Raw genomic sequence first — 12173 nt, 5'->3', positions numbered from 1 at the left:
CTTCACACTGCACATAATTAAAAGTGTGGAACTTGCCGCATAGGAGGCAGTCACAGCCACCACCTTGGATTCATAGAGAAGAGGGCTATCCATAATGGAGGCAGGAGTGTTTCTGGATAGCAGTTGCTGGAAATGGAGAGGGCTGGTTTCCCATTGGGGCATCTGGTTGGCCACTGTGAAAGCAGCATGCTGGACTAGATGGGCCAGCAATAAGTAACCAAACAAACCCCTGTGTTGCAAAGAGAACATCAGCAATGTCTAGGCAAAACGATGACCATATACATACGTAATAGACTTTATAGGATTCCTTCAAACGATAAGTACAAAATTTAGCAATTCTATATTCTCCCACCATGCTGACGAAGAATTCTACAAAACAGTAGTCAATATCCAGAACTACTGTTGGACATCATATTTGCTGAATACACAAAGCTTCACAGCTTGTCTTTCATCGTACAAAGTTTGGTACCTCGCTTCATTTAAAGATTTTCAGAGACTTTGAGACTAAAGATTTCATTTTGTACTTTTTATGGTTTGAAGGAATTCTATAAAGACTGTCTATTACATATTTATATGGTCATCATGTTGCCTAGACATTGCTGATGGACTAGATGGGCCAGCAGATCATTCTCTTATGTTGTTAATCTTGGCCACAATCTCACCCCTCTCTTCAGTGTCGATATCTGAACAGGATAGGTTTCCTGGGGATGTTTTTGTCAGCCTAAACTCTGGAAAGGTGAGGGTGTGTCCCCACCCACAAAAGGTAAAGGGATCCCTGACCATTAGGTCCAGTCACGAACGACTCTGATGTTGCGGCGCTCATCTCACCTTACTGGCCGAGGGATCCGACGTACAGTTTCCGGGTCATGTGGCCAGCAGGACTAAGCCACTTCTGGCGAACCAGAGCAGTGCACGGAAATGCCGTTTACCTTCCCGCCAGAGTGGTACCTATTTAACTACTTGCACTTTGACGTGCTTTCAAACTGCTAGGTTGGCAGGAGCAGGGACTGAACAACGGGAGCTCACCCCGTCACGGGGATTCAAACTGCCGACCTGATCGGCAAGTCCTAGGTGCTGTGGTTTAGACCACAGCGCCACCCATGTCCATAACATGTTGACTGCAAAAATGATACTAGAAAACTCTGGTTGTGAATACAGAAGTAGGTGACCTCTAGTACAACTCAAGCTAGCCCATCACTCTTCCCAGGAAATACTTCACTGCTTTAAAATGTAGGTAGGTTGTTTAATTCGAATTGTGGAGGAAAACACCTCAAAACAGTAGGAACTTTCTTCACTCTTTTAACAGAGACCTCTCTTTCCCTCCCAGCACTGCAATTATCAGAGCTCCCTGTGGGGAGGGACGGGCTGCTAAACCGCTTTGGGAACTGTAGTTCTGAGAGGGTAAAATGTGCCCCCCCAACAACTTTCAGCATCCTTAACAAAACTACAGCCATGACTGTTTAAAAGTGGTATTGTAGAACTTTAAATGCATGGTGTGAATGTGGCCAGTCTTTCAACATAGCCCAGTGTTTTTCGAATTTGGATCTCCACCTGTTGTTGGACTACAACTCCCATGATCCCTGACCACTGGTCCCACTAGCTGGGGGCGATGGGAGTTGTAGTCCAGTAACCTTTGGGGAGAGTGCAGTTTCCCTGACCATGCTAGACAGGCTATCCCACTGACTGACTTGTTACAAGCACCACATGTCAAACAAACCCCCTGTAAGGAACGTGCAAAAACTGTGAACTTCCCAACGCAAGTTTTCACATTTTTTTGTGGTTTATTTTATTTTTTATTTTTAAGTATGGAGGCTCAAGTATAAGATGTAGATTCCGATTTAAGCATTACAAATAAAATAAAAATAACCGGGGAGGGGTGGGTTTAAAAAATTTTCTGCATTCCATAGAAATCAAAACAAGAGAAGGGATTTGGGGGCGGGGGAGAGAGAAAGCACCTCACTGTCCCCATTAAGAACATCTTGCAGCCATCACCAACTCAGCAAAATTCCTCGCAGCTCAAAAAGTCGGGGGGTGGGTGGGTGGGAGTTTACTTCAGCCTTCTGCACCCCCCCTCCCGCACAGCCCCCCACCCCCAAACATACATGGAACAATTTCTTTTCCAGTTTTTCGTTTTCCTCTTTCACACACCACAGTATATAATAAAGTTTTTTTGTTGTTTGTTTTGTTTTACATTTTTTACACCAATGTAACAAAAGATGAAAAGAAAAAAGCAGAGGGAGGGGAGGGGACGGGACGGAAGGAAGGAAGGAAGGAGGGAGGGGAAGGGGGGTAAGACTAACAGAATGGCCTGGTGATTTTATGCATATAGATGGTGGGGTGGGGGCCAGGAAAAAAAACAGGGCAACAAAATAAACACCACCCCCTCCCGTGGATCTTTTTCTCTCTACAGAAATGCGCTCCGCAAAGTCTCGAGAATTAAAAAAAATATGGTGCAAATTAAGCCAAGAGAGAGAGAGAGACTCTGATGAAAGTTTATACAGCTTTATTCATCCGGGGTGGGGTTAGGGAGGGGGTGGGACTTGAGACAGCACTTTGTACGTGGGCATGATGTGATGGAGACGCAGACAGAAAAAATAGTGGCAGGTGGGTGGTGGGGGAGAGGAGAAAGGGAGAGGGGGAAAAGTTCTCTAAGAAAAAGGAATCTAATGAGAGCATGGCATGTCTCGTTAGCATCGTCAACGGAGCGGGTTTTCTTCGTTTTCGTTTTAGCTTTGCTGCTTCTTCTTCAAAGCCTCCACCAGGTCGATCTTCAGAGCTTCTTGCTTTGATTTGTCCGCAAAAGTCTGCACAGACCTGGAGGGAGAGAGCCAGCGGGTTAAAAACGAAGATTGCAGAGTGGCTGATTGGGAAGGGGCCTTGGATTTGCGTTTTTGGGGAGAGAAGAGGCAGAAACTTATACGTTATATAGTTATGAGCCTGCTAAGAGCTCTTTTCTGGAAGACGACTCTTCTGGCATTCCACAGGTTCCTTGCTAATTGTGACATCTCCCTGAAATCTGTTGAGGCCTCTTCCCAACTGCTGTATGCATTTTGGATTAATTTACATCACTGTGCAATGACTGCCAAGTGTCTTAAAAAGTAGTTGAAAGTCATAGTCCGAAGGATCAATTTTTTCCAAGCGATTCTCTTGTAAACCTTCCTTTTTGTAAACTGCTCTGAGGTGTTGTTTAGCAACTGAGCTGTATATAAATTTCGTGACAGACAGACTGAAGAGGCTAGTAGGTTGCATGAGCCCATGCTGGCTGGGGGAGAAAGCAACAGCCCTCTCATCTACTGTCATGCCTCTGTTACTCAGATAGACTAACGCTGAATGTGGAGGTTCCATGGCACCATCACTGCCGGCAGACTGATCCCCTCCATATCCTAGCAGTGAAGGAGCAGTTGGCCATTATTTCACACCTCCTTAGGTTTCCACAACTCTACTGGAAAACTACTTCCAGTCTGTTCTTTCTTTCTATCTATCTATCTATCTATCTATCTATCTATCTATCGCTTTAGTAGACAAAATCAAACGCACACACGTTTTTCAGCAGTGTTCCTGAAAGAGAAGGGAAATTTTCTCCCCAGCTGCCATCAAAACAAGCAAGGCATCTTCCTCGACGCGGCTCAAGGGGGTTTCTGTGGCATGTTAGGAGTTCAACTCGTGGAAGGTTAAGCCGGCCTGAGGTTAGTCACTGCCATGCAGCCTAAGCAGTTAGAATTCAGAAGAGCAATTCTATTTTCCCTTTAAGACAGTGCGGATGAGACTGCACAGTGTTTGATTTGGACTGGGACTCTTCGGCGAATTGTATTGTTCCTGACAAGAGTCAGGGGAAGGAAGAAATGGCCATAAGTCAGACCTTGGCTTTTCTACTCCTTTCCCTGTTTTGCCTCAATCCCAAAGCTCTGTGGATTATTGCCACTGTTTGTGGTGCTGCAGAACAGCCGGCAGAATCCAACTTCCATTTTAAATCGGGGGAAAGAGTGAAAACAAGTGCCTAGACCTCAAGAAAAAGGGGGAATAGTTCAGCAGCAACCTGCAACTCAATTGGTATTCTGCAGAAGTCCAAAAGAATAAAAAACAAACAATCCCCAAATTAATTTAAGTGGTGTATGCAGAATTCAAGATCTTGGGCTTCATTTTAACTTTTATAAAGCCAAGTTTCTAGTCCACAGTGCTGGTAAGAGAAGCCCAAACATTTGTGAGCAATGCCTGCTGAAATCTTGGAAGGGAGGCTTGAAGGAGGTGGTGTTTCAGCACCCCACACAGCTCCTTGCCGCCCCGTACCCCAAATCAACTGATAGGGTTTTCTGTGGAATTTCTAACAGTTACCAAATTCCACTTTTTAAAAAAGGAAGGGATGGTGTTGTTACATTTACAAAGAATTTGCTGGCGTTTCTGCATGGTGTACACACAGCCCTTATGGCGTGGTTTCTCTCCCCACCCATGCACAGACTGATAAACAAAATCACACACACACAATTTATTTTTAACATACCAAGTGCAAGAAACTCCAAAACAGTGGGCAAGTAAGAACAAATCAAGCCTTTGGAAGAAAGGGACAGTGAGAGAGAGAGAGAGAGACAACGGGCCCTAGCATGTTCTAACTGGTTCAAGTTAGAGGTTAGGGGGTTAGTTTGTGTGAGGGCAGAGAGTGCCCCAACATGCGCTCAAGGAAGGCAGGATTCGCCCGGCCAAAGTTAAGTGCTGTTTTAGTGCCAAGTGGTGCACTTTGCAGGCTGGAGGGAGGCCAAGGGGGAATACCTGGGCCGGCTTAGTTATCCGGCTGAATGTACATCTGGCGTTGGGTCAGGACTTGGGAGAGCTCCCTCTGCAACTGCTTATACTTTTGGTTGTCAGGAATAGCATCAATAGATCTAGAGAGGAGCAGGTGTGGAAATGGAAAAAGGGAAGAGAAGCAGAGGAAGTAAAAGAACAGGTCAGAAGAGTTGGAGAAACAGAAGCAGAATTGGGGGGGGCACTGGAGTTGCAGCAGAGAGAGAACACGGCAGGTAGAAATAATTGAGGCGGTGGGAGAAAAGGGGAGACAGACCACGTTGCTTTCATGTAGCAAAGGCAGAGAGGAAGGAGTTCACCATCAACTGATGCTTCTTTTGGTTTGGAAATCGGATGACACACAGCTTGGGGGTGGCTGGGAATCAGCTGCTTCTAGAGTAGCCAGCTGCCAAGTCACACAGAGTGCTTCTTCTTTGTGCTACCTTGAAGCTTGCTATCTGAAACCTTTGCCACATCAGTGTTGCAATTTAATTGGAGAAATGCAGCTGGGAGAGGGTGGGGATAACAGAAACCTAAGATTAGCTCAGAAGAATTTAACAGAACAGGGCACTCTTAACGGTAGGATAGAAGTGAAATTCCAGTTGTTGCTTGTAGTGGGCTTGAAATATAGGGAACCAGGGCTACATAGCATTGCTAAAATGTGCTGCAGTTCAACACATTCCTCAAAGAGAAATGTCTTTTTTTTTTAATGATGGTAATAATTCATGGGAGTCAAGAGGTTGGAGGAAGGAGGAAGGGGAGAACAACAACAACCGCAAAGTTGCAGTCCATCCCTTACCTCAGTCCATTGACAATGTCCTTTGTTTTCCCAAAATAAATCTCATTCAGCGTACTTCTGATTTTATTCTCCATGTCCTAGAAATGGGGTGGAGGGGGAGAGAGAGAGAATCCACAGTCAGTTCAAAGTACTAGTTTCCACCCTGGAGGAAGTGGTAGAAGCAAGGTAGAGGGCCTGGAAGATGACCCATCACAGGGACACACCTGTGAAAAACTTTCAGGTGAAAAGGAACCAGGTGATGTTTGCTGCGCCTTTCCCCTTAAAAACAGAACTGCTTTGCTCTGCGTTGCAGCATGACGCCCCCTCAGACACCCCATTGGTACACACTGAAGCCCATACACCCATCCAAGTACAGTGGTACCTCGGGTTACATACGCTTCAGGTTACAGACTCCGCTAACCCAGAAATATGACCTCGGGTTAAGAACTTTGCTTCAGGATGAGAACAGAAATTGTGCAGCGGCGGCACAGCGGCAGCAGGAGGCCCTATTAGCTAGAGTGGTGCTTCAGGTTAAGAACAGTTTCAGGTTAAGAACAGACCTCCAGAACAAATTAAGTTCTTAACCCAAGGTACCGCTGTATTTTAAAAATAAAACCCTCCTTTTTGCCTTGTAATGGCTGGCAGGATGGATGTACACTGGTACCTCGGGTTAAGTACTTAATTCGTTCCGGAGGTCTGTTCTTAACCTGAAACTGTTCTTAACCTGAAGCACCACTTTAGCTAATGGGGCCTCCCGCTGCCGCCGCAGCACGATTTCTGTTCTCATCCTGAAGCAAAGTTCTTCACCCAAGGTACTATTTCTGGGTTAGCGGAGTCTGTAACCTGAAGCGTATGTAACCCGAGGTACTGAAATAAAAAACATTTAAACTGGCAAGGGGAAAAGGCCAATTTAAACCACAGAATCATTTTGAGGAGACGATGTTCTTAATGGGGCTTACTGCCTTCAGCAAGAAAAATAAACCCCAAAGTGGCATGTTTAAAATAAATGAGAGAGAAGCAAGGGAACTGAAAAACAAATGCGTAGGAATAAACATTAAGGTTTTAAAACAAGAGACAGAACGTTGTAATCCCTGACACTAGAGGGCAGCAGGCACCCATGCAAGCAAACACCCGCTGCAATACAAGTCAGGAATTGTGGGTCCATCTGCATAGAATCATAGAATCATAGAATCATAGAGTTGGAAGAGACCACAAGGGCCATCGAGTCCAACCCCCTGCCAAGCAGGAAACACCATGAGAGCACTCCTGACATATGGTTGTCAAGCCTCTGCTTAAAGACCTCCAAAGAAGGAGACTCCACCACACTCCTTGGCAGCAAATTCCACTGTCGAACAGCTCTTACTGTCAGGAAGTTCTTCCTAATGTTTAGGTGGAATCTTCTTTCTTGTAGTTTGGATCCATTGCTCCGTGTCCGCTTCTCTGGAGCAGCAGAAAACAACCTTTCTCCCTCCTCTATGTGACATCCTTTTATATATTTGAACATGGCTATCATATCACCCCTTAACCTCCTCTTCTCCAGGCTAAACATGCCCAGCTCCCTTAGCCGTTCCTCATAAGGCATCGTTTCCAGGCCTTTGACCATTTTGGTTGCCCTCCTCTGCACCACACATTTAAAACAGTATCTTACCACTTTCAACAGCAGAGGCTTTCCACAAAGAATCCTGGGAGCTGTAGTCTGTTAAGGGTGCTGAGAGATGTCAGGAGATCCCCTATTCCCCTAGCAGAGCTACAATTCCCAGAGCGGTTTAACAATCAAGCCCTCTTCCCTGGGAACTGTAGCTCTCAGCTCCCTTAAGAGGCTCCCAGGATTCCTTGGGGGACACCAGGGCAGTGGCATGAGACCGCTTTGAATGCATGGTGCAGTAGGAGCCTATACAACCTCAAAGATGAGGTTGGGTTTAAGTCTAGCTGGATTCCCACAGTCAAGCAAACAGGTGGGGTGACTGAAGATCTTTTAACTATTGAAGGCTGTGCTAGGCAGGAGAAAGAGAGGTAGACAGAGCAGTATAATGAACAGTGTTGAATCTGAACCAAGGGGATCCGGATTAGAGTCTTTTACACTGAGCCATTTACACCTCGGGCAAGCCTTTCTTTCTCTCCTTAACCAGCCTCCGAGGGGAATTGTGCGGGTAAAATGGGAAGGGGAGGGTGTAACCTGGCCAAGTGTGCCACCCTGACTCCCCCCTGATCTTTTAAAATGCAAAAACGAACAAAAAAGTTGGGAGTGCCAAAAAGCAACTCCTCCCCAAAATGAACAAAATGCTCTCCCACTCCGTCTCATTTGCCCTTTCAAGTCTGCCCCAGCCTTGGCAATCAGGATGAGGCCAAGGGACACTCAGCCAAGAGATGTTCTTGTCAGGGTGTTAACAGGGTGCACTGACATTTTTGTAGAGAAAGAAGGCGCCTACTTGCCGGGCGGTGTGACCTTTAAAAGAACAGCAGCCACTGGGAGCCATATATTTCGAGATAAAGGAGGGAGGGAGGGCATGGCTGTTTTACAGGTATGATGAACGAGCATGCCAGGGAGAGAGTCCAAAAGGGTGCAAGTTCATCATACCTGTAAAACAGGATCTAAGCACAAGAGCATACGCTCCCCTCCTGTGGTGATGAGAAGCACTTTTGCCTCCAACTGTGCATGTAGAGCAGGGGTCAGCAACCTGCAGCCCATGGCCCCTGAGCTGCCCCCCCGAACTGAGCTGCTCACTCGGCGAGTCCCCACGCACTGCGATAAACCGGCACAGCGTGGAGCGGGGACTCGCTTTCGCGGCGCCGAAAACCGCGTCTGCGCATGCACAGATGCCGAAAATCACATCTGCACAGACGCCGAAAATCACGTCTGTGCAGACGCGATCCAGCCCACGGAGCGATCTCTGCGGGAGTGAACTGGCCCAGGCGAGGTAAACCTTGCTGACCCCTGATGTAGAGCATAGCCTTCATAGCTAATAGCCATCCAGAGCTTTCCCCCACCCTGTTAATTTAATTTCAACAGGTCAACTCTGAGTTGAACTTAGCTGGATACAACCCAGAGTGTGGTATCTGGGTGCAAACCGGCATACTCTAAGGATCTCGTTTCTTGCTTTTTTAGAAAATGGAAGTTTCTGGTCCTCAAGACTAACTTAAGGTTCATTCATTTCAACAGGTCTACCCCAAGATGACCTTTGTTAGATACAACCCAAAGTGTGGGATCTGGCTGCAAACCAGCGCAGCCTGAGAATCTCTCCCATTTCTTTTTTTTTTTAATGGAAGTTACTAGTCCTCAAGACTAACTAATGTTCATTTCATCAGACCTACCCTGGAGTATAATTTAACTGGCTACAACCTTGAAAATTTAAATAAAGGACACAAAATGGTAGAATTTAAGTTTCCACAAGATGCAAAAATAGCCAGCAAGGGGGCCGGGCTCTAGCTCTAGATGCGTTAGATGAAGCCAAAAAGTTCCATTTAGCCACCATATAGGAGAGCGGTAAGCAAATTGTTAAATTTGGGCTGATTTGGCCCATGGGTTGCTAGGTGCAAGACTAGTGTTGTAAGAAGGTGGATGAACTCCAGGGAGGAAATGGGGGCTTTCCACCCTACATGAAGACTCAACTCAACTGCCCCGGCCTCTTGGGAGACTGGGGGGGGGGGTCGGCAACAGGGTAGAAGAGGGCACCCTGAATCTTGACTCCCTTCCCACCCACCTTGTCAGGACCTACCTCTACCAAGCGCCCAATGTTGGCTATGTGTGGAGAGGAGTCGCTCACAGTCTCGTCTTTTTCCATCTGGAACAGGGAAGGAAGAAAGATCTGGTTAAGAGAGAGGTCAACACCACAGAGGTTACACTGGTTAGAGCTCACCTGTTTGGGAGTCTGGAAGGAGGAAGAACACTGGGGATAGAGGAGAGAAAGGGAAGGCTGCTTGATGCATCGCCCAGGACCGGCTTGAGGACCAGAGAACGGTGGCGCCTTCACCTGGCTGTATAACAGGATTGAAACTGCTGCCGCTCCAAAGTCCCTCCACCACCAAAGCCCGGCATGCTGAGCAGTTCAACAAAGCCCCAGTGCTCTTCTGGCTTCAACGTGAGCCTGAGGCATTCAGGCTTGCTCACTGTATAGGGCTGGGCTATGTATCTTGGCTGCTTCTTCCTCCCCTAAGGTGGGAAGCAGCAGCCAATATAACAACAACAACAACAACTTTATTACTTATACCCTGCCCATCTGGCTGGGTTTCCCCAGCCACTCTGGGCGGCTCCCAACAGAATATTAAAAACACAATAAAACATCAAACACTAAAACCTTCCCTAAACAAGGCTGCCTTCAGATGTCTTCTAAAAGTCAGATAGTTGTTTATTTCCTTGACATCTGACATAAGGGCATTCTACAGGGCAGGCGCCACTACCGAGAAGGCCCTCTGCCTGGTTCCCTGTAGCCTCGTTTCTCGCAGGGAGGGAACCACAAGAAGGCCCTCAGAGCTGAACCTCAGTGTCCGGGCTGAACGATGGAGGTGGAGATGCTCCTTCAGGTATACTGGGCCGAGGCTGTTTAGGGCTTTAAAGGTCAGCACCAAACCTTTGAATTGTGCTCGGAAATGTACTGGGAGCCAACACAGGCATTCCAGGCATCGTGATATATCAACATATTGTGGTATTTAGCAGCTGATATATCGCAATGTTGAAAACTAGGTATCCCCCAGCCCTGTTAGTAGGCGGTTCCCTAGACCAGATGGATGGATGAAGAGCAGTATACAATTTGAATTAACAACAACAACAACTTAAGGAAAGGGCTGTAGCTCAGTGGTAGAGCATCTCTTTTCCATGTAGAAGGTCCCAGGTTCAATCCCTGACATCTCCAGGTAGGGTTGGGAGAGACCCTGGTTTGAATACCAGGGCAGCCACCACCAGTCAATTGATAGTACTGCCCCCTGGGGGCAGGTGGGATTACCTACAAAGGAGCTAAGAGGCAGGGGGCGCTGAAGGTATGAATGACCACCAGACTTTTATCAGAAATTTATTGTTATTTTCTTCCTTCGTCGGCTGTGCAAACCGCTCTTCCAAATACTGCTTTTTATGGAGGGTAGTGTAGGGGGAGGGATGCGGGTTAAACAACAGAGCCTAGGGCTTGCCGATCAAAAGGTCGGCAGTTTGAATCCCTGCCACGGGGTGAGCTCCCGTTGCTCAGTCCCTGCTCCTGCCAACCTAGCAGTTTGAAATCACATCAAAAGTGCAAGTAGATAAATAGGTACTGCTCCGGCGGGAAGGTAAACGGCGTTTCCGTGCACTGCTCTGGTTCGCCAGAAGCGGCTTAGTCCTGCTGGCCACATGACCTGGAAGCTGTACACCGGTTACCTTGGCCAATAAAGCGAGATGAGCGCCACAACCCCAGAGTCGGCCACGTGCGGACTTAATGGTCAGGGGTCCCTTTACCTTTACCTTAGTGTAGGGGGAAGTGGGGATTGGTTTGTGAAACTAGAATTGGCCCCCCAAAAGTTTGAGGAACTACCAGTACAGGTCCTGAGCTAGATGCCCCAAAGGGCTGACTCTGCATAAAGCTGTCATTTTGCATGACTCAGGAGGTGTGAGATCACTGCGTAATTTTGCCTCTCGGTTTATTACCAGCAGTTTTATCGGACTCATTTCCGGAGCCATCAAGGTGCGGCACACAAGCAAACGAAAACAAGATTAATGATAATTGCAACGTTGTCTGAAATGCATCGGCGCTAAGATAACATGATTTCACACTCACAAACACACGCACGCAACAGCAGGAGTAGATTCAGACACAGCCTAAGCTAAGCAACAGCGAATCTGGGGGTCACCTGCATGTGAGAAGTGGGTATGCAGGCAGGTACCAGTCTGTTTTGTTTTCAGTAGATCAAATGCAATTAAGAGACGATGTGAAAAAATTCATTATAAAATTATGCACGGCATGGAGAAAGTGGATTGGGTTGTCCCCCCCCCCAATGACACTACAGTGGTACCTCGGGTTACATACACTTCAGGTTACAGACTCCGCTAACCCAGAAATAATACCTCGGGTTAAGAACTTTGCTTCAGGATGAGAACAGAAGCGGGAGGCCCCATTAGCTAAAGTGGTGCTTCAGGTTAAGAACAGTTTCAGGTTAAGACCGGACCTCTGGAACGAATTAAGTACTTAACCTGAGGTACCACTGTAGAGCTTGGGGGTGTCCAATAAAGCTGTGTGTTGGATTCAGGACACTTTTGTCATGCTGCGCAGGAACAAACTATGAAACTCATCCCAGCAGATGGCAGCAGTCGCCACCAGACTGGATGGCTTCAAATGAGGATTGGGTAAACTCATGGAGGATTAGTACATTCATACCTTGGTTTTCGAACAGCTTAGTTCTCCAACGTTTTGGCTCCCGAACGCCGCAAACCCGGAAGTGACTGTTCTGGTTTGTGAACTATTTTTGGAAGCTGAACGGACTTCCAGAATGGATTCCGTTTGACTTCCAAGGTACGACTGTGTTATGAGTGTCTACTAGCCGTGGAGGCAGGAAATCCTTCTGAATGCTGGTTGCTGGAAACCAGGGGAGCAGGAGAGGTTCCTGTGCTCAGGTCCTGCTTGTGGGTTTTGCATTGGGGCATCTGGGAGACGAGGAT

At 47.2% G+C, this 12173-nt stretch overlaps 1 protein-coding gene and 1 long non-coding RNA gene across 3 annotated transcripts in view; one reads left to right on the top strand and one right to left on the bottom strand.

The window, feature by feature from the left end:
* Window positions 1-1761: 1761 nt before the first annotated feature.
* The window catches only part of CAPZB (capping actin protein of muscle Z-line subunit beta), a 69775-nt gene continuing 59363 nt past the window's right edge, over window positions 1762-12173 (bottom strand). Inside the window, exons 7-10 of one of the 2 annotated variants that reach the window (XM_083628963.1) lie at window positions 9271-9336; window positions 5576-5652; window positions 4765-4877; window positions 1762-2814 (exon numbers count right to left, since the gene is read on the bottom strand). In XM_083628963.1, coding sequence (XP_083485089.1) covers window positions 4775-4877; window positions 5576-5652; window positions 9271-9336 — 246 coding nt within the window. In that variant the 3' untranslated portion in view covers window positions 1762-2814; window positions 4765-4774. The remainder of the gene's footprint in view (window positions 2815-4764; window positions 4878-5575; window positions 5653-9270; window positions 9337-12173) is intronic. The other variant, XM_083628964.1, reaches the window with a different exon arrangement.
* LOC310769631 lies at window positions 5659-6489 on the top strand. Its single transcript, XR_014551759.1, has 2 exons — window positions 5659-6206; window positions 6419-6489. It is a non-coding gene; the product is annotated as an uncharacterized lncRNA (long non-coding RNA).

This window comes from Podarcis filfolensis (genome assembly GCF_964270895.1).
Source record: "Podarcis filfolensis genome assembly, chromosome: 8".
Taxonomy (NCBI): Eukaryota; Metazoa; Chordata; class Lepidosauria; order Squamata; family Lacertidae; genus Podarcis; species Podarcis filfolensis.
The sequence above is the reverse complement of the archived record's forward strand: the minus strand, read 5'-3'. Positions and strand labels throughout refer to the sequence as shown.